Consider the following 18430-nt stretch of genomic DNA (forward strand, 5'->3'; position numbering starts at 1 on the left):
AAAAAAATGTCCTTATTAAAGGGGGAACAAGAGGTAGATTAAAAAAAAAACAACATCTGCATGAGTAAATCAGCATTTATAAAAATGAACAAACTGTGAAATTTTTTCCAGAATCCTACTGATTCTGTAGATCCAGTGGAACTTCTGTAGCCTTTGGAACTATGTCAGCAGCCACACCGCTTACCCTGAACTCTCTGACATCCTGACACTGGGCATCCCACATGCACAGCCACACAACAGGAATGTGATAGCCCCTTCAGCCAGGGCATGAGATCATTTGTCATGTCATGCAACAAGACAGCAACATGACATCACATCACAGGAGAGAGGAGGAGTTCAGGTAGGTGTCTCCAGAGGTCAGGAGGGGCCTCTTGAATCACTGATCTTGGACCCATTTCAATCTGACCTATGGTGTCTCACATCACTAGAGAAGTTTGGAGACATGAAATGTTCACCAGAATTGCCTGTAAACCCCTAGAGATCTACCTGATTCATTCTGGCACCGGATACTGTGCTGCTGTGTCTAAAACTTGCCTGTGATTGAAAGAGAAACTTAGAAAAAATGCTTTGTTATTTTTAATGCCCAAATCAGCCTAGGTTATTTTTAGTGACCAAATCAGAAACCCCTTGAAAAGCTTGTGTGTTACAATGAAAAATGGTAACAGCATCACAAACATTTGACACGAATGCAGGAGGACTTTGACTTACTTAAGAATAGGTAAGGTACAGCCCTAGTTCCATCAGATGTTAAAGAATAAACTGCAGCTTTTATCTAGTGGGTCTTTGAGCACCAATGAGGAGTAAATGATTTGATTTTGTGAGCTCGGAGGATTTGTCAGCTGCCTCATAAGTGTAATTCTGGCTTTTCATATTCCTGCTGCTTCTAATTTAGCAGGACAGGCTCATAATTGAAGCAAATTAACTATTTACACTTGCCACTTCTACCAGGGGAAGAGGACACATCAGCGGGAAAGAATGAGTGGGAAATTAAATTCTTCCCACTTGTGTCAGATCTGCCCTTATATAAACACATTAACAGTAATTTCATGAGGCGTCAAACACAGAAATAAATACGGAGGGATAAAATAATGAGGTGTTGCTATTGAGCTGAACTGTTGCAGCTAATATCCCCATCTATGAATTATGCAGCCTGAGAGAAGGCATATGTTACTGCACTCAGTCATTTTGCCAGCTTCTTCTGAATGTTAAGGTTTGGGTCCCCTAGGTGAACACATCCTTCCTCCTGCTGCAAGGCCAGAGCAACATCTAAGTCAAATTTAAGTCAACACACATACTTACAGACACAGACAAATACACACATATGAACCTACACATACTAAGCTGTTCACAGGAGGCCAAATTCATTCCTGCTAGAATTCCACTGAAGTCACTAAAGCTACACCAGAGATTTTGTTGCATGCTGAATAGACATTCTCTTCCATATTGAGAAAAATAGCATATTTATTAAGGTCTTTGGCTGAAGTTTTAAAGTTGCACTAATGCAAACAAGAACATTTTGTTTGTAAGTTGCCACATCTATTACAGCTATAGTAGGACTTATAAACGTAAGGTTCATTTTGTACAAACACCCGGTACTGATTTAAAACAATTTTCCTTTTTCACCTAAGGACAGAAAATGACCTAAGTAGCCTTTTCACCCAGTTTGAACTAGCATTCTGTCTGAAAGCCAGACTTGACCATTTAGGGTGCTGAACCCTCTTTCCTGGGGGCTGTTTTCCTCCTTTTCGCTGTAAAAATGTGTGCAAAGGGCAATGATGTACATAAATAATCTATAAAAAGGGGATATTTCACAGAAGGATATAACTGACTAAGGTGTAAAAAGTGTGATTGTAAGAGAGGAACTAGGAAAGCCACTGAAAATACCATTGTGCTAAGGCTACAGTACCAAGGAGAACGTAACTTCACATACTACTGCTACAGATGCTTTCTATTCACAGGTTTATTAAACTGAACAGGTTTAGAAAATTCAGTTCACATTGAAAAATGAAGGAAAATGTCCAGTCACAGCTTCTGATCCTATGTAGTTCTTGTACCAGATTCAGAATTTGAGAAAAAGCCATGACAAAGCCCACCATGACCACTAAAGTCCCTTTAATTTTTAGAATTCCCTATCTAGGTACGTTCAGACAAACCAAACAACAGGCCCACACCAGCATGGTTTGCAAAAGCCCCTTGTATGCTCAGAACAGTTAGAGCAAATGACCAAAAAAATCCAAATGTCTTCATATATTAAAAGAAGAGTGGAAGTACATTCGTACCTGCCTTAATCTAATAAATTGCAATATTCTCACTGTTAAAGCACCAGAGTATGCCCCATTTTAATTATACCCACCCTCTCCTAACTTACTGCAGTAAGGTACCCACCATCATCCAGTTCATAATAACATTTCTTTTTTTTTTTAATTCAAATACTGTTTTCTCAAACAACATTTCATTAGTTTCTTCACAGTCTGAAAACCGTATGTGGTTCTTGAACAAACCCTTTTAAGCTACAGTCTAATACATCAGGTTATCAAAATTTTGTTGCAAAGGCCTGGAGATACGTATACTGCCCTTAGGTAGTTACTGTACTGAGCTTCAATACCTTTATTCTGTGGTCAGTCTTCAGGAATACAGAGGAAGAATTCTATGCATTTCAGACAAAAGCTGGCTCAGGTCGTAGGAGTAAAAAAAGGTTTCATTTTGGCATGAAAGCATGAGGTTATTCTTTTCTCTCAATAGTTGCATTATGTTCTACTTTCTGATTCATTTATATTTACTATTTAAATTGTAAAAGGAGTTCCAATTCAGGAAACATAATTTGGAAACATAATTCTATTTAAATTCCAGAATAAGCATTAGCTTCCAAAATATAAAAGCCAAAAGCTTTATGATAATTGAATCCTTTTCAGCAAGTATAATTCATCAACAAAGTATTCCTCTAATGATGTTATTGTTTCTTTATTTAACTATTTTTGAAATTCTGAAGCTTCTTCAATGCCAAATTCCAAACGCTACATCAATCATTTGTATTTTTAAAGTCCAATTTTTCCTACCAGAAACATAGGTTTCATAACAGTTACTAATGCTCTGGATCTAAAAAATTAGGCCTTTACAATACAGACTATCTAGTCATTTAAGCTGTCTTGCAATCATTACTTTTTACTATTAGATCCCTAATGGAATAAAGAATGAGTTTAAATTTATTATAGAAAATTGAATCTGCTTTTTTTAAAAAATAGGGGCAATCTCTTCTTTTTTTACAGTGCTAGATTAGAAAGGCCCTGAGCCTGGAGTTTTAATAATGTGCTTAATAGATAATAATGAATATTCAAAATGAGTCAAAGAGCAACAAAGATATGCTAACCCAAACTCTTGGAATAATTGGCTTAAAGATCTAGTTGCTGCCATTTTTTCATGGATGTGTCTTGTGGATTCCATAACACATCATTCTGCTGTGTTCCAACTTAAATTATGGATAACGGAGGAAAGGAAAATAAATTTTGTTCTGTAGTCCAGTGCAGGACTTACTCAATTATTGCTTTTTTGTCCACAAATGGGAATTCCAAGTTAAGGCAGGAAATTTAGGGTTTTATTCACTTTTTCTAAAGAGAATTATATGGAAAGACTTTCTGCTTACCAACATGGTAAGCTCAAAGAAAATATGCATTTTACAGTCTTTTAGGTTTGTGTCAATTATTTGTTGTTGGACTGTTATTCATGAAGTCAAGTTTTCCATGCTGTAAGCAGAGCAAATATTATGGAAGGAAAAACTGCACCACTGCACCAGACAGAAATTAAGGGTCATTGTGAAAAAAGGTGGCGAAAACCAAGCAGAAGATCTACTTAATTTTCTGCTCAGCATCATCACTAGAGAGATGTAAGATTAACTGGAGAGACAAGCTCTTGAGAAGTTCAGGTCTGCTTTTCACCACTTTGGGAAAATTTGGATCCACAATCCCATGGGCAAGCAAGACACAGATCTAACTACTTGGAGCATGCCTGAGGTATGTTTGGATGTCCAGATTTCAACACGGGGAGTGTTCCTGGGCAAGGACTTTTCTTTGGAGTAGCAAAATACTTAAGCCAGACATCACAGTCTACAGTTTCTCAGCTTTGGCTAGGGGTCCTGGCCAAAGCACAGCAGGGACAACAGGATGATTCTTGCATTTTTGGGCAGTCTGCTGAGCAGTGGCTACTCCTGGTGAGCCTCAGCACTGTCCCTCTTGCTGGCTGGCTGGTACATGGGAAAAGACTGGATAGCATCAAAATCTCTTGCTTATGAACTGAAACAAAAGTACAGTCTGTATTTTTTCTGAGTTAGAAGTGAACACCCATCATCATAGTCCCAAAAAGTAATGTTTGACCACAACAGAACTGCTCTACTGGGAAGGTCTAAACCTGCCAGATCTAGGACATAACCTTGGCCTTTGTTGGATGTATTAAAAGAGGGAGAAGAAAGAGACAGCACAACAAAGTAACCCTAATGTGACAGGTAAAGTGACTTCCCTGATCCTTCTATGCAGAAAGTTACCTTTCCTCAAGCTAAATCGTCCAAATATTCACCTTATTCAAAGGTGGATACTATTAGACAGAGCAAGGGTGGTTTTTTTGGGGTTTTTTTTGGGTTTTTTTGTTTTTGTTTTTTTTTGTTTTTGTTTTTGTTTGGTTTTTTTTTCAGTTAGTCAATGAGTACCAAATTCTGTATTCTTCATTATCTTCACCAGGGATTTAGATGTACCTACATGATCTAGTTATTAGCAAAGCAAACCTTTTTGTTTTTCTAAGCCCAAACGATTTTACCTATGAAAAAAAGCATGACAAAGTTTTCCTTTTAATTCTTATCCTTGTTAACTATAATTTTATAATAACAACATGCTCAGTATGAATGAATGAGATGCAGTTTTGTCCCAGTACTTTTTCTCTCTCCAGGTTAACTTCAACCCCCACACAGGTCTCCTGCAACCAATATAAGCCTCACTCAGCACATCCTTGCCTTCCATATCTGCTTTTTCTTACAGCTGCGATTTCTTTATCTACCCAATCCCTTTTGTTGGCAGTTAGTAAAAATACAACCAATAACAATAAAAAAGCAATGGTTTCCTACACTGAGGATGAGTGGTGTTTGTCAACTGCTACCACATAAATGGAATGAGCTTCCAAATTTGCCCACATTTACATATTTACATCTGACTGACTTAGAAAGATTTCTGCAAAGGTTCAGATGATGCTCCTCTGACCTCACTGCAGAACCAAGGACTTTCCATGGAAGATGGAAGTAACTATGGGATGTGATTTCCACAACCTACATGTATGCTGAAGGATACCCCAGAACACTGTTGATTTGACAGTGTCCACCCAGGTCTCTTGTGTCAATACATCTCCAACTTCTTTGATAAAAACCAAGTGGGTCAGTAGAAGATATTAGCCCACCTCTCCTTCTAGCACTCTGAGGCAAGGAAACGTCTGCAATTAGGAGCTTGGATATATGTAATATTCTGTGGCACAGATACAACTTTTGGCAGCAAGGTCCTCTTATAGCACACTGTCATAGGCAGGGCAATGCCAACATAAAATCTTAGGACCACCAATTTTGGCATAAAAAAATACTAAATATAATCTTAAAGCTTGTGCCACCCCCCAAAAACTGAAAGAAAACTCTCCTGAAAAAACCTCTTCTAGTGGTTTCATACAGAAGAACTGAAACAATACACTCCTTATCTCAGTCTGCTTAAATTATATTTCTGAAATGGCATATATTCAAGTTACATCCTGGAAAACAAAAGAAGCTGCCTACAGTGCTTAGATGACACCGATAACACTTTTCTGAAACAAAGCCTCTGAACTACAGCACATTTTGTACCTGTTTTTGTTCTTCTCCTAAGCCGTCCCACATTGAAGCTACAATTTTAGAGACTTCACCAAAAGTAGCATTGGGGTTTTGGCCCTTGATGGCTGCTTGAGTATCTCGAAAGAATAATGCATAGGCAGACACAGGTTTCTGTGGCTCATTTGGGTCCTTCTTCTTCTTCTTTTTGGGAGTTTTGGGTTTCTTTCCCATATCTGAAGCAGGTCTCTTCTCTCCACCATTGACCTGTAACATAAAATTAGAAACGTACCATTAATAAATCAAATTTAATTCAGTTCAGGCATTGTTATAGCTTCTGTGATACTAATATTTTGAATTTTGCATGCAAATATGGAATTCTAGTTGACATCTTTGATAATCCAAATATTGATACTGTCTGCCCTAGTCATATGTATGAAATAATTATGTCTTTCAGATTATGTTATTTTTCTCCTCAAAGTGTTTTATATTTTGCTTTCATATAATTGCTATAATGTCATGTATAGTTCATCTGATAATCTTTTCACCTTTTTTATGTTTTATTACTAATTTATATCACATGCATATGACAAGTAAATGCAAATGAAATTAGTTTCATTAGAACCTGACCATCAGTTCAACTCCATGGACTACCTGTGGACAGCAAGAACACTGCCATTTCTACCTTTTTGTCTTCACCCTTTCCCAGAATTATCCCAGACTACTGTTCAATCAATTTCTACTGCAACTGCTGGTAGACGTTGCAGGGAATTTGAAGAGAATGTGAAGAAAATAGTCAAGTTATAGGCATTCCCCAACACACCTTCTAACTAAAACCTGAAGAAACAAAGCTTTACAATTACAGGCAGTTTAGACCACTTTGAAGGCTCTGTTCTGATCCATCTGGATTTAGCTGTATAATTTTTACCTCTGCTCACATAAAATCAAATCGTCTGAGGAAAGAAGTGAAAGAGGAATGATGTATGAAGAGAAGTGCATGTGCATTATTTGTGTACCACCTAAAAAAACCTGCACATGAGCATTTGTGAAGATTTGTTAAATGCAGCTACACTTTGCCTCTGGACAGTTCACAGACCCTGATCACCACGGCACCCTCCCATAAGTGACTTATAAGTGCATAAAGGGTCACTACTGTGATTCTTCAACAGATTGGAGCTCCATGGCAAAGCAGCTTCTCTTGATATAGTCACTAAATTTACTCTTCCTGCAGCAATGATCTATGATCTTACCAGAGGGTTCAAAGGCATTTTCTCTTGTTGGCATAGCCTGAGTCCTGCACCATATAAGTGTTTTAAAGTATAAAAAGCCATTCTTTAGGCTAAGGATACCCTAGGCATAACTTTAAACACATCCTTGCATTATATTCCTTAATAATGTGTATCAAGTGACACAGGAGAACCCAGGAATTCAGTGGAATTATACGTGGGAAATGCTTGGTGGCTACAGTGAACAACCTGGACTTCTGTGGCTTTCTTAGCACAGCAACAAAATAATGACCACAGCTTGAAAATTAAATTGCTTGTTTCCTCAGCATCATGGCATCTTTATAACAAGGTTAGTGAACAGGGAACCTGTTGACAGCATTTGAAAAGTACAGAAGACCAAAAGCAGTGTGTTATGCATTATTAAGTTATCCAATTTTTAGTTTCTTGCTGCTGTTTCATTATACAAGCTACACAAAACTACCAGCTAAATGGTAATCTTCTAGGGCTCCCTAGTTAATCTGACAATATCAACCTAAACTCCTCTGACAGTTCTGTGCAAACTCCGTGAGCAAAGAGAATTGACAAGAATTTGAGCTATAGTTAAAATTTTACCTCTATGCTTTGCTAAAGTTTTCCTGTTTTCACAGTATTTCTTGACCAATGAGATGTAAAAGTTCTCTGCATATTAGGATACCACAGTACTTAAACTAGGTGATATACTGCAGAAACTTCTGTAAGATATCTTCTGGTAAGCTGTTCTGAGAACAGCTTTAAAATCTTACTCTCTGACCTGAATGATCAAGAGACTTCAAAAACCCACTGTTAAAAAGAGAGTCCTCACAAGGGAAATTCTGTTTTTCTTATATGACAAAAAAAAAAAAAAAAAAAGAGTAACAGAATTCCAGTACTACTAACCTTGCAAATGGCTGAGATGATGGCCTACCTTATGCTCCCATCAGTCTATCAGCTTCATAGACTCCACTCCTAACCACCAAAGCAGAGACAGATGGGAAATAAAATAAAAAAACCATATATATTCTGCTAGGCATAGACTTGTGCCTCTAAATCCCTGGAGGTGTAGTTAGCTCATGGTAATCCACCTCCTGTCATGGCTTATTGCTTAATTATGGTGATGTATTTAACTTATTTATCACCAGAAAGCAATAATCTTTCACTTTAAGAAAGTGTACATTAACCATGTTGCACACATAATAGATCACAAGAATATCTAGTGTAGGATTTAAAACTATCAAGCAAGGCACATCGTTGATATCTAAATGTCCCTTGAGAAGCTGGAAAATGTCTATAAGCATATTTAAAATAAACTGCAATAGTACCAAAGCCTTTAATGGAGCTAGGAGAGCTGTTTTATGCACACTATCTTGCAGTAATCGCTGTAGTTTAAAATAGATTTTAATCAAGCACCATCTGCATAATAGGCTGAACAGACAACATAGAATACCACTTATATCTCTTATAATATAAAGTAAATATTGTAAAACCTCTACCACATAAAGAGAATATACTGCAGCAGTTCTTTAATAATTGTGTTTCTGTTACTTAATTCTTGCTATTTGCAGTCATCTCACTATCTTCCCTTTAAAATGCATTATTTGAAATTCTCTCATCAGTGATATTCAAATGAGCAAGGAAGAAAACTCTGCTATCCATCTATGAAGACATACATATTTGTGAACCAGTAATGATTCCAGAAGCTCATGATTATGCTTGGCAATATCCAAGTACATGTTTAATGATCCAGCGGTATGAATTATGGCAGGAATTACAGAAATATAATATTCAAGTGTTGAGGTGGTCGGAATAAAGCATGTGGTAAGTGGCCACTTTGCTTAGAATGTTTTTTATGGTTACTTATAACTATTGACTTTTAAGTTCTCCATTTTTATTTCTTCTAATCATAGTCCCTCTACACCAGATTTAGAAGAATTAAGGAGACTTAGGGATGCATACCACTTGCAGAAATTATATCCTTGGTCTGAGGCTACTTGTCATATTTCCATGGTCTTGGCAGATTTTTGACTGTATATGCACAGCCTTATAATTATTGTACTGTTGTCACTGATCTTACAGTCAAGCAACCTCAGCTGTCCTACTTTTAGAGCAACAGTGTGTAGGGTAATTGTGCCCTCTATAACACAGCTTCCATCCCTTTTTCATGCAAGGAAATATATGACATTTTAAGTCCAAAAGGCCTATACAAATAAGCCTTTATGAGTATTGCCAAAAAATATTTAGCAGATGCTGCCATTAGTTCTGTGTATGTTGGATAAAATTTGAATAGTTACCATAGAATGAACATCCAAGAGGCTCAGTACACTAACAATCAATTTGTAAAGTTTCCTTATTACAGGCATTTGGAATACATACATTAAGATTAAATAAATGGTCATTTCCTCCATGAATAAGAATCAATGCTTCATTAGGGAAACAATTATATTTCTAGTCCAAATGTATAAAACATACTTTTTTTTTCATACCTCCTGTCATCCTCTTTCTATAAATTCATGCAAACGTGAACAGGGACACTGTTCAGAGATTTCTGTCTTTTTTCTTTAGACAGACATAAGTATAATTGTTAGGGTTTTCTCTACCAAACCTGCTATCAAAGAAACAGTGACTTCTCTCATATGTAAAGCTGGGCTTAGAGCTCGTACAACCTAAGGGAGGTCATCTAAGACAGAGGTGATTTTCTATTTGAAAAAGTACCTTGTCTTTTGGAGCAACGTTGGTACACAGGAAAACATTTTCTCCTGTTGGTTAAATAGGCAGAACATCCCTGTTGCCATTGACAATATGTTGAATTCAGAGGGACTTGTTCTTCACACAGCTCTTGTGACAGGAAGATCTCACTAACTTCATGAAGCTGTGCAAATGCAGCGAGCTCCAGCAGCTACTACATAACAGCAGCGTGTGCAATTCTACTCAAGGGCTGACTAATGACCCCTGATCTATTAAGTAATACCACACATCTACACAATAGTTTATAATACAAAGAGAAAACTTTACATTTAGCAAAGTTATATTCAGGTAAAAGGTAGAGGCTCTCACAGGAAACAGAATGACTGCTCTATCTCTTCCTGTCCCCACCCAGTGCCTTTTCTCACTGGGAGAAGGATTTCGGGACTGAGAAGAACCCTTACAGGCCCCTCCAAAGCAGCTTTGAGAAAATGCAATATTGTTGTGCTGGGGAGAAAGATCTCCACAGAAAGCTGACTTGTTCTAAATATTGCTACCCATTCATTGGCAGCTTCCAGGAAGAGCAGTAAGACAGAAAGATACAAAGTGGAGGGGTTTAAATCATGATCTACAGCAACACATTAACTTCTTATACTTAGTATTCAAACCCTCATGACTTTTATGGAGGCAACTAAAGAAGAACCTTTGCATCAGATCGGGCATGTGAGCCCCTGATGGTCTCCCATCATCCCATAGTAGCCAACTTCAGCACTTTTCACAAAGACTTAAAAAATTCCACAGAAGACAGGCATGACATAATCTGCACCCTCCCCCTCCATCAAGCTTGCATCTTAAACTGTACTAGATGAAGATGAATTTATGCCCTCAGTCATTATTAACCAAATTTAATATCCTTTAAAGCTTTTGCTCCTAGTGGAGAAAGTATAATTATTGAATTTTAGGGTAACATAACTTCAGCATACTGAATTTAATTTTGTCTTGTATATTGTCCCTTTTCTCCCATTTTTCTGCTTAGAATGAGAATGAGATAATTTTAAAGAGAGTTTTCCAAATTACCATGGCTTGTTAAAAAGCTGAACACTATGTAAACTGGCTTCCACAACAGAAGAACTAATTCTTCTCAGTCTGCAGTTCTTAGTATTTCTTTATTGAGAACATGAGCTCCAGATGAGTCCTGTCTGCGTGAAACCACAACTCTGCACTTATGCTAACATGGAGAGTTGCAGTGGAGAAGTAGATGAAAAGTAGGGGTTAAATAACTGAAATGCTTTATAGAAACAGAAAGGATATCTTAATTATCCGAGTGGATGCTTTCTCCCAAAGTTTAGAGAACTTTGCACACTCCCAATATATGTAAAAATATTAACAAAGCAATAGGAGTAGCAAGTAAATTATTCTGAAAAAGTAAAGGCTGCCTGGAACTATTTTTACATAGCTGTATTCTAAAGTCTTCCTTAGCAAGGAAGGGCTCTTTTAAAATGTATGAATTATTCAGTAATTTTTTAAACCCCAAGTTTGTGAAATCAGGGGAAAGTCCTGAAATAAAACTTTTGAATCAGAATTTATTCCAAATGTACTAAAACATATGTCTCCAATTACATGATTATTTTATAGCTTGAGGCATGAAAACCAATATAAATTGAAGACAAATCAGACTTACATTTCTTGACTGGATTATACCTCCTCAGTGACTCATAATATGTTTTCTTCACATTCCTAGCAAGCCTACAATGTTTCCCCACAAGGCATGGCCATGGTACACTACATGGTACACACCACACTACAGGACTGCTCTAACAGGACTCCTATTTTGTAGAGATCATAAAAGAGAGATAAAGAAGTTCTTAATTTCAATATGGTCTATTCCAGGGTTATGGGATGACTTTGTGCTAAGTCCCAGTCTTTGTGCCTCAGCTTTTGTATCTGCAATATTAAAATAATATACTTGTGCATTTTTGGGGGAGGTTTTCAGGATTTTGGAAGGCTTGGGATGCTTTTGCATTCAAAACCTGTGATGTAAATCAGCATTTATAGTTTAAAGAAATTTATTATGTAAATGAATATTATTACTTCATGCCTATATTGGTACTAAAATGATGGAGTGTTGGCACCTCCCAAAGTATAAATACATAATAGGTCTTCAAGATTTTCTAAGTGGGATTTTTTAAAGTTAGTAGGGGATCTTTCTGTTCTGATTGCTATGATGTTCTGTTTACTCATCCTGTGACCAAGTAGCAAAGACCAGCATATTGTGCAGATCGTTCATACTTTTTATAGCAGTAACTTGATCTTTAACTGGGAACAAACATCCTATCTATGCAAGTGAGAAAAGTCAACCTTTAATATAATGTCCTAAAGGAATGCTTATCCTGTGAGTGTTTTACAGGATTGCAGTTTGCTCTCACAAAGAGGAATGATGTAATTTACTCAAGCTGCCTGCAGAATTGACTTCCAGAAGGACTGGAAACTATAAGTTCTGTATTCATAACCCTTTATTCACTTCAGTCAACCACCAAAAATGTATAAAGTATCACCTTAATGACTGTGGCCATACGATTCATTTAGCAGGTCCTGAAAATATCCACCATTGACACAGTAAACCTAGCATCTAAGCCTACCTTAGAGCTATCTTCTCCTTCATCTTCATGGACTGAACTGGATGGTGAAGGAGTTGCAGATTTGCTTCCAGGTGGAGAGGGCGAGTTGTGAGGAACACTGTTTCCACCCATATTCAAACCAAGCTGTGCACTGAGCTGGGACTGGTTAATAGTAGTCAGCTGCCCGTGCTGCATCATTCCTGGCTGCCTAATATCTGCAGGTTGAACCCTTGGCCTCATGGTTGCCATCTGAGGATGGGAACTATACTGGGCTCCTTCTGTATTCCGTAAATCTTGCATCTACAAGAGGAAAAAAACTGTATTAAGCATATCACTAATAAAGTGTTCTGTTCCTTTAGAGCCTGGTTGGCCTGATAGGCTATATAAGGCTTAAAAAATGGCAAGTACTTAAATAAACATGTAAATACTGGAAATAAACAGAGTAAGGATATGATTGACATTTGCATAACACTGGCTGTTATAAACTACTGAGGCTCAAGCCTCAGCCCATGGGAATAGCAAAAAGCAACGAAAGCTTGTTTCTTTATAGGGGGAGCAAAAGGGCACTGCTTGCTGGAACTGCACGTAGAATATTTCAGAAATGCTAACAGGGACAGGTTTGCACTCTCAAGTTCAGAACCATATCAGAACATGCCTCAAAATCCGAAACAATTTCCACATCCTACTTTTCTTAGGATTTTTGCGTGTATGAGCTGTGACTTTGGGAGCTGCAGTTTTCAGTTTGTGCATCTAGTATTAGATCCAAATTTGTTTTGCCAGGTGCTGCCCAATGAGATACTGGAATTTTCAGGATTCCGAGGACTGACAAGAAGGATGCATTGATAGACTGATTAAATGATTTCTGAGTTGATTTGCTGCTAAGACATATATGAACAGAAAGCTCAGAAGATGCAGGATTGACGAATGAATCCATTGTGCTATGTGGGTCACTGCTTCTTAGCATTAACGAGACATACTATTTTAATGCAAGCAACAAATTCAGTCTCTGCAAGGATAAGAATTAAAAGCACTGGAGGATGAAACTCTTTTCTTGTCCAGAGGTCAAATGCACCACCATACACACACACTACAGCAGATTGTCTGCAACATCTTTTCAGTATACTGAAAGGGAAACGTGACAAATAGCAAAGACTACCAGGGAGAAACTCAGATTTAAGCTGAGGTGTTCTGTGGGTGATTTAAAATTGAAGTGTCAATTCAGAGCTGAAATGAAATAGATAGAGTTGTCTCTCCATGCATCAGACAAACATGCTGTATGTATCGAGTAGAAGCTGACAGGAACTACCATTGTGTAAGTTCCATTATGATAAGGACATGTGTTAATGGTTCAATATATTAACATAACCACATTTATTCTCCTGACAGTCTCTGGCAGACACATCATCTGAATTGTCTGAAGATCATTCAGATTTACTTTTAAAACTTTTTATAGCTAGTGAGTCCGATGACCTCTCTCTCATAAACACATTCCTATGTATCAAAGCAATCTATAAGATTCTTTTCAAGTAATGCACAGAGAAAGATAAACCTGTAACCACTTTTTCTCTTATTATTGACTGTAAAAATTTATTAATTTTAGTGAGATACTTTATGAGCTTGGGGATTGATTTTTTTGTAAAGCTGAGCGGCTGGCAGTAAATAAAACTAATAACACCATTAGTTATGGCATACTTACCACTGTACATGTACGTGTCTCTGAAAACTATTTGAAATAGCTTCTGACAATGTGGCATCACAATTATACCCCTATCTATATTGTTTTAGAAATTAATAGCTTTTGGAAAAAAAAGGGTTATGGATACAAATATGTTCAAGTTCATTTTATGACTACTAAGGCAGTGAGGGAGAGGAGCAGAGACAATGCAGTGTATGAAATCACCTGATGGCTAAAATTTCAATCTTGGCAAACATTTCTGTTTTTAAAGATTGCTGCTGACTTCTTGTTCTCTTCCCCCCCGTATCAGCTTCTCTCCTCACCAAGCATATTAGACCTGAAAGCTAGAATTATCTCTTCCTCTAGCAGGCAACCTGTACCAGAACAGCTGAACCTGTGAAGCTGTAATGCTGCTCAGTTGTTTTGCTCTGCATCCATTTGTTGGGCTGAGCAGCAGCTGAGAAACAGGGAGCAGGAGTGTGGGAGGGCTGCCCCAGGCACTCTCAGCCAGTGTGGAGTCAGGGAGAAGGGCATGGAAAAATCCCTTGGTCCCTGGGGAGAGGGAGACAACACCCCCTAAAAGTCCTCCCTTCAGCCTCAGCATAAGTGTATGCCCTTCCCGGGTGTGCCCACCAACCTGTGGGGACCAAACCCACCCTGCTTCTCTTGGAAATACCTTGGGTTTTCCTGGGCAGCACCCTCTGGTGCCAGATTGGGGCTGGGAATACACCCCCTCACGAAAGGCTGGAAAAGCAAGGTTGCTTTTTTAATAAAGCCATGCTTCCTAATGATTCTTTGGAAAGGAAACAAGCACTGCTTGAAACTCCTAACAGCTCTGATTTTAAATGAACTTGCAAAGTATTGACCTCTGAAAGCAGGGTAAAGGTTATAATTTTAATTACTTTTCTCCGAGTAAAACATAATACAATTGCTATTATTTGAATCATCTCTCCTTTACTAAAAAAATTCTTCATATGAACTTTAAATGTTATCAGGTAGATACTGCAGAATATTCCGTGCTTGTTATTTTTAAACAACATATAACTTTAAACAGCCCATGATTCACTTTTAGCTCCAGTGCTAAACATACAGTTTGAGATAACATGACACCAACTGGACAGTATTGGATGTATCACCATACAAAACACAAGTATATATAGAATCATAGAATTATTTAGGTTGGAAAAATACCTATAAGGTCATCAGGTCCAACCACTAAACCTAAAAATCCCAAGTCCACTACTAAACCTTGTCCTTATGCTCCACATCTCATGTCTTTTAAAAAAACCTCCAGGGATAGTGACTCAACCAAGTCCCTGGGCAGCCTGTTCCAGTGCCTGACAACCCTTACAATGAAGAAGTTTTTTCTAATATGCAACTTGAGGTGATTTTCTCTCATCCTATCACTTGTTACTATATATATATATAAATATATATATATGTCTATTTGGAAGAGAACCCTTCACTAGGTAAATTCTGAGGATGGAAAATGAGGTAGAGCAGTAGGAAAAAAAAAAAGGTATATTTCTTTTCACATGAATTTAGTTTGTTTTCTAAATTTTTAATCAGATTACTATCAGGCTACCTTTACAAAAGCAGGTGTAAGCAGCACATAAATTTGTTTTACAGTACATGTTTCCTTCTAAAGCCTAACCCAGAAACCCTCACCTAAGTGACCTGATTGCAGAGAACTTGCTAGAACTTGCAGTGGCCCTCAGCAAGGAGGATCCACATAAACAGATGAGGCTTCTGGCTCACGTCTGCCATGCACTGCAGAGCCTGCCTTTATCTATCCTGCCCCTTCCTAGTGAAAAAACAGGATTGTCTAAGAAGATGCAAAAAGGCTGCTCATTCTTTGAATAAGAATCAGCAGCTCACCACATAACTTTGAGAAGCTATGAGATTACATCATGGAAAATGTAATGGTGAACCTTCACATTCCTAAGGGATCAACAAACCAAGAACATCTTCCCTGTTGGGTTCACAAACAAACCCACCCATGAAAACCACACATTTGTGTCACTGTTGCAGTGTGACAGTAAGCCCCTATCTCAAAAGCCATGATGACCTTGTCTCTGACAGAACAGTGGCACAAATCAGACACACACTCTGTCAACATTACATTCAAAAAATGACCAGTTTCTTTTAAACTACTTAAAAATCAGAAGCTTCCTATTCCTTGTTCCTCCAGATGGAATTTTACAAAACCCACCAATGTGCTGGAGCCATATTCAGTATGCAGAAGCAATATTGCCAACACATTCCTGATGAATGCAAAGCTGAACACAAATCCTGCTGGGTGGCAGAATGCCAAATGGAAGAACAAAGTTAGAGTTTGAGTGTTACAGAGGATAAGGATGGTCTGTAACTGATGCCTTCAATGGTCTCTCCGATGAGGTAATAATGATAATATCTGGCACTTTAATATCATTCTCCATCTGTCAGTTTCAGGGTTTCACAACTTGTGTTATATTCAGCTTTAGAACATGCCTGGTTTTATTTTGTTTTCACTAACGGGAAAGCTATGAAACATTTCATGGCTAATTTTTTTTTTTTTCTGTTTGCATTTTGCTTATAAACAGAAACTGAGCATCCACCCATATAAGTGTTTGCAAGTTAACAGGCATAGTAGAAGCTGCTAATTTTGAGGTGTGTAGTGATAACCCTTATCAGCACGTGTTTGTTTCAAAACCAGAAGAGGGCTGTCTGGCTGAAAACAAGCTCCCAATGCCCTGCTCAAATATCCCAAGGTACTATGAGTAAAGCTAAAGCACTTTAAACATCAGACTCTTGTTTTTCCCATCAGTTTAAAGCAAAAACAAAGCAAAGTACACAATGCAGAATACAGTGCTATCATCCCTGCACAGAAATATCTTATTGACGGACGATGTGAACACAGTATCCTAATCACAGAAAATAGTGCTAGAAGGGACCTCAAAAGGTTATTTAGTCCAACACTTTATCTCACAGCAGGATTAGCTATACCTAAATCATTTCTGACAGATGTTTGTCTAACCTCTTCATAACCTCCCTAGGCAATTCTTGTGCTTAACTATCCTTACAGTGAAAAGGGCTTTTTTCTGTAATGTCTCACCTAAATCTCCTTTGTTGTAATTTAAACCTACTACTTTTTGCTCTGCTCCCAGTGGACATGAGGAATGTTTTTCTCCTTCTTTACAGAAAAGTTGTACACACTAGGAGGCTATTATGAATTTCCCTTCAGTTTATTCTTCTTTAGACTAAACAACCAAACCTAAAGATTGAAAGACTTTTTTCATATACTGACTGTGTTTTCTAAACCTCTGATCATTCTTCCTGCTGTCCTCTGGACTATGCCCACTAACCTTCATCTTTCATGAAATACTGTGCCCCAGAGTCCACAAAATACAGATATTCTTATCTGACACAGCATTCAGACAAAATCATCCATCTCTTATAGGATATAGCATATAGCATTAAAAAAATCCCTGGCTATCTGGCTTTTGGGTACAAGCTGGTTAACCTATGCAAGATGCAGAAAGGGTCAAATTGTAGCACTTTTAACTAATGGCAGGAGGTGGCTTTCGGGAGCAAATTCAAAGAGTTCAGGGTAAATCAGAAAGCAACATTTTTTCATACTCCAAATAGGAAGCTACGATCTGATCAATGCACTTTAAAAATAATCAGGGGATCTTCTAAAGGTTATCTATGAAGATAGCCCCAGTGTGCTTCCTTCTTCACTGGCATCACTCAGCTGAGTCACCGTGTAGGCAACATAGATATCTTTTGGTAGGCAGAAGGCATTTCTTTCATTCTCATATTCCTAGGGCAACTTGTGTCTCTACCCGTGCCACATTAAATCTGAATGCTTTTCTCTTCCCACATAAAGCTACTTTAAAAAGCAGCACTAGCTCCAGTTGTGCCAACTTGCTGAAAAGCCATGAAATTAGCTTAGAAACTTTATTGGTTTTACTTTAGATGTTTAAATTGTCTTCTACCACAAGACAATGCACATCTGTGAGGTGTTTTCCATTGACACAGAGAAGTTCGATAAAAAAGAGAGAAAAATATATGAATTCCCGAGTAATCACTTAATGCCCCAATTCAAGATTTAAAGACAGAAGATAATACCAAGGTGACAGACAGGTTTGTGAGAGCTAGCACTCAGAGGAGGCATTATCTTTGGGAAACCATAGGTACCATTTATGATCAAAACAAACAAATGCAAGACCAAAAATCCTCATAATTTTCTTCAATAAGCCAAGATGCAAGCAATATTCATCATACAATTAGAGCTAAATTTAGACTTAAATGAGTGGCTAAAAACACAGGAATGCCCATTTTAGACACCTTTCACTCAGTTCATACTGGTAATCATACAGAAGAACCTCAAAGTTATACCATGCAT

The 18430-nt window shown here is 37.7% G+C and overlaps 1 protein-coding gene across 3 annotated transcripts in view; it reads right to left on the reverse strand.

Annotated features, from left to right (window-relative positions):
• Nucleotides 1-18430, reverse strand: part of TOX (thymocyte selection associated high mobility group box) — a 221142-nt gene that overhangs the window by 33133 nt on the left and 169579 nt on the right. For 2 of the 3 annotated variants that reach the window (XM_071737607.1, XM_071737606.1), the window contains exons 4-5: nt 12390-12668; nt 5864-6094 (exon numbers count right to left, since the gene is read on the reverse strand). In XM_071737607.1, coding sequence (XP_071593708.1) covers nt 5864-6094; nt 12390-12668 — 510 coding nt within the window. The remainder of the gene's footprint in view (nt 1-5863; nt 6095-12389; nt 12669-18430) is intronic. The other variant, XM_071737608.1, reaches the window with a different exon arrangement.

The sequence above is a fragment of the Heliangelus exortis genome, chromosome 2 (genome assembly GCF_036169615.1).
Source record: "Heliangelus exortis chromosome 2, bHelExo1.hap1, whole genome shotgun sequence".
NCBI lineage: Eukaryota > Metazoa > Chordata > Aves > Apodiformes > Trochilidae > Heliangelus > Heliangelus exortis.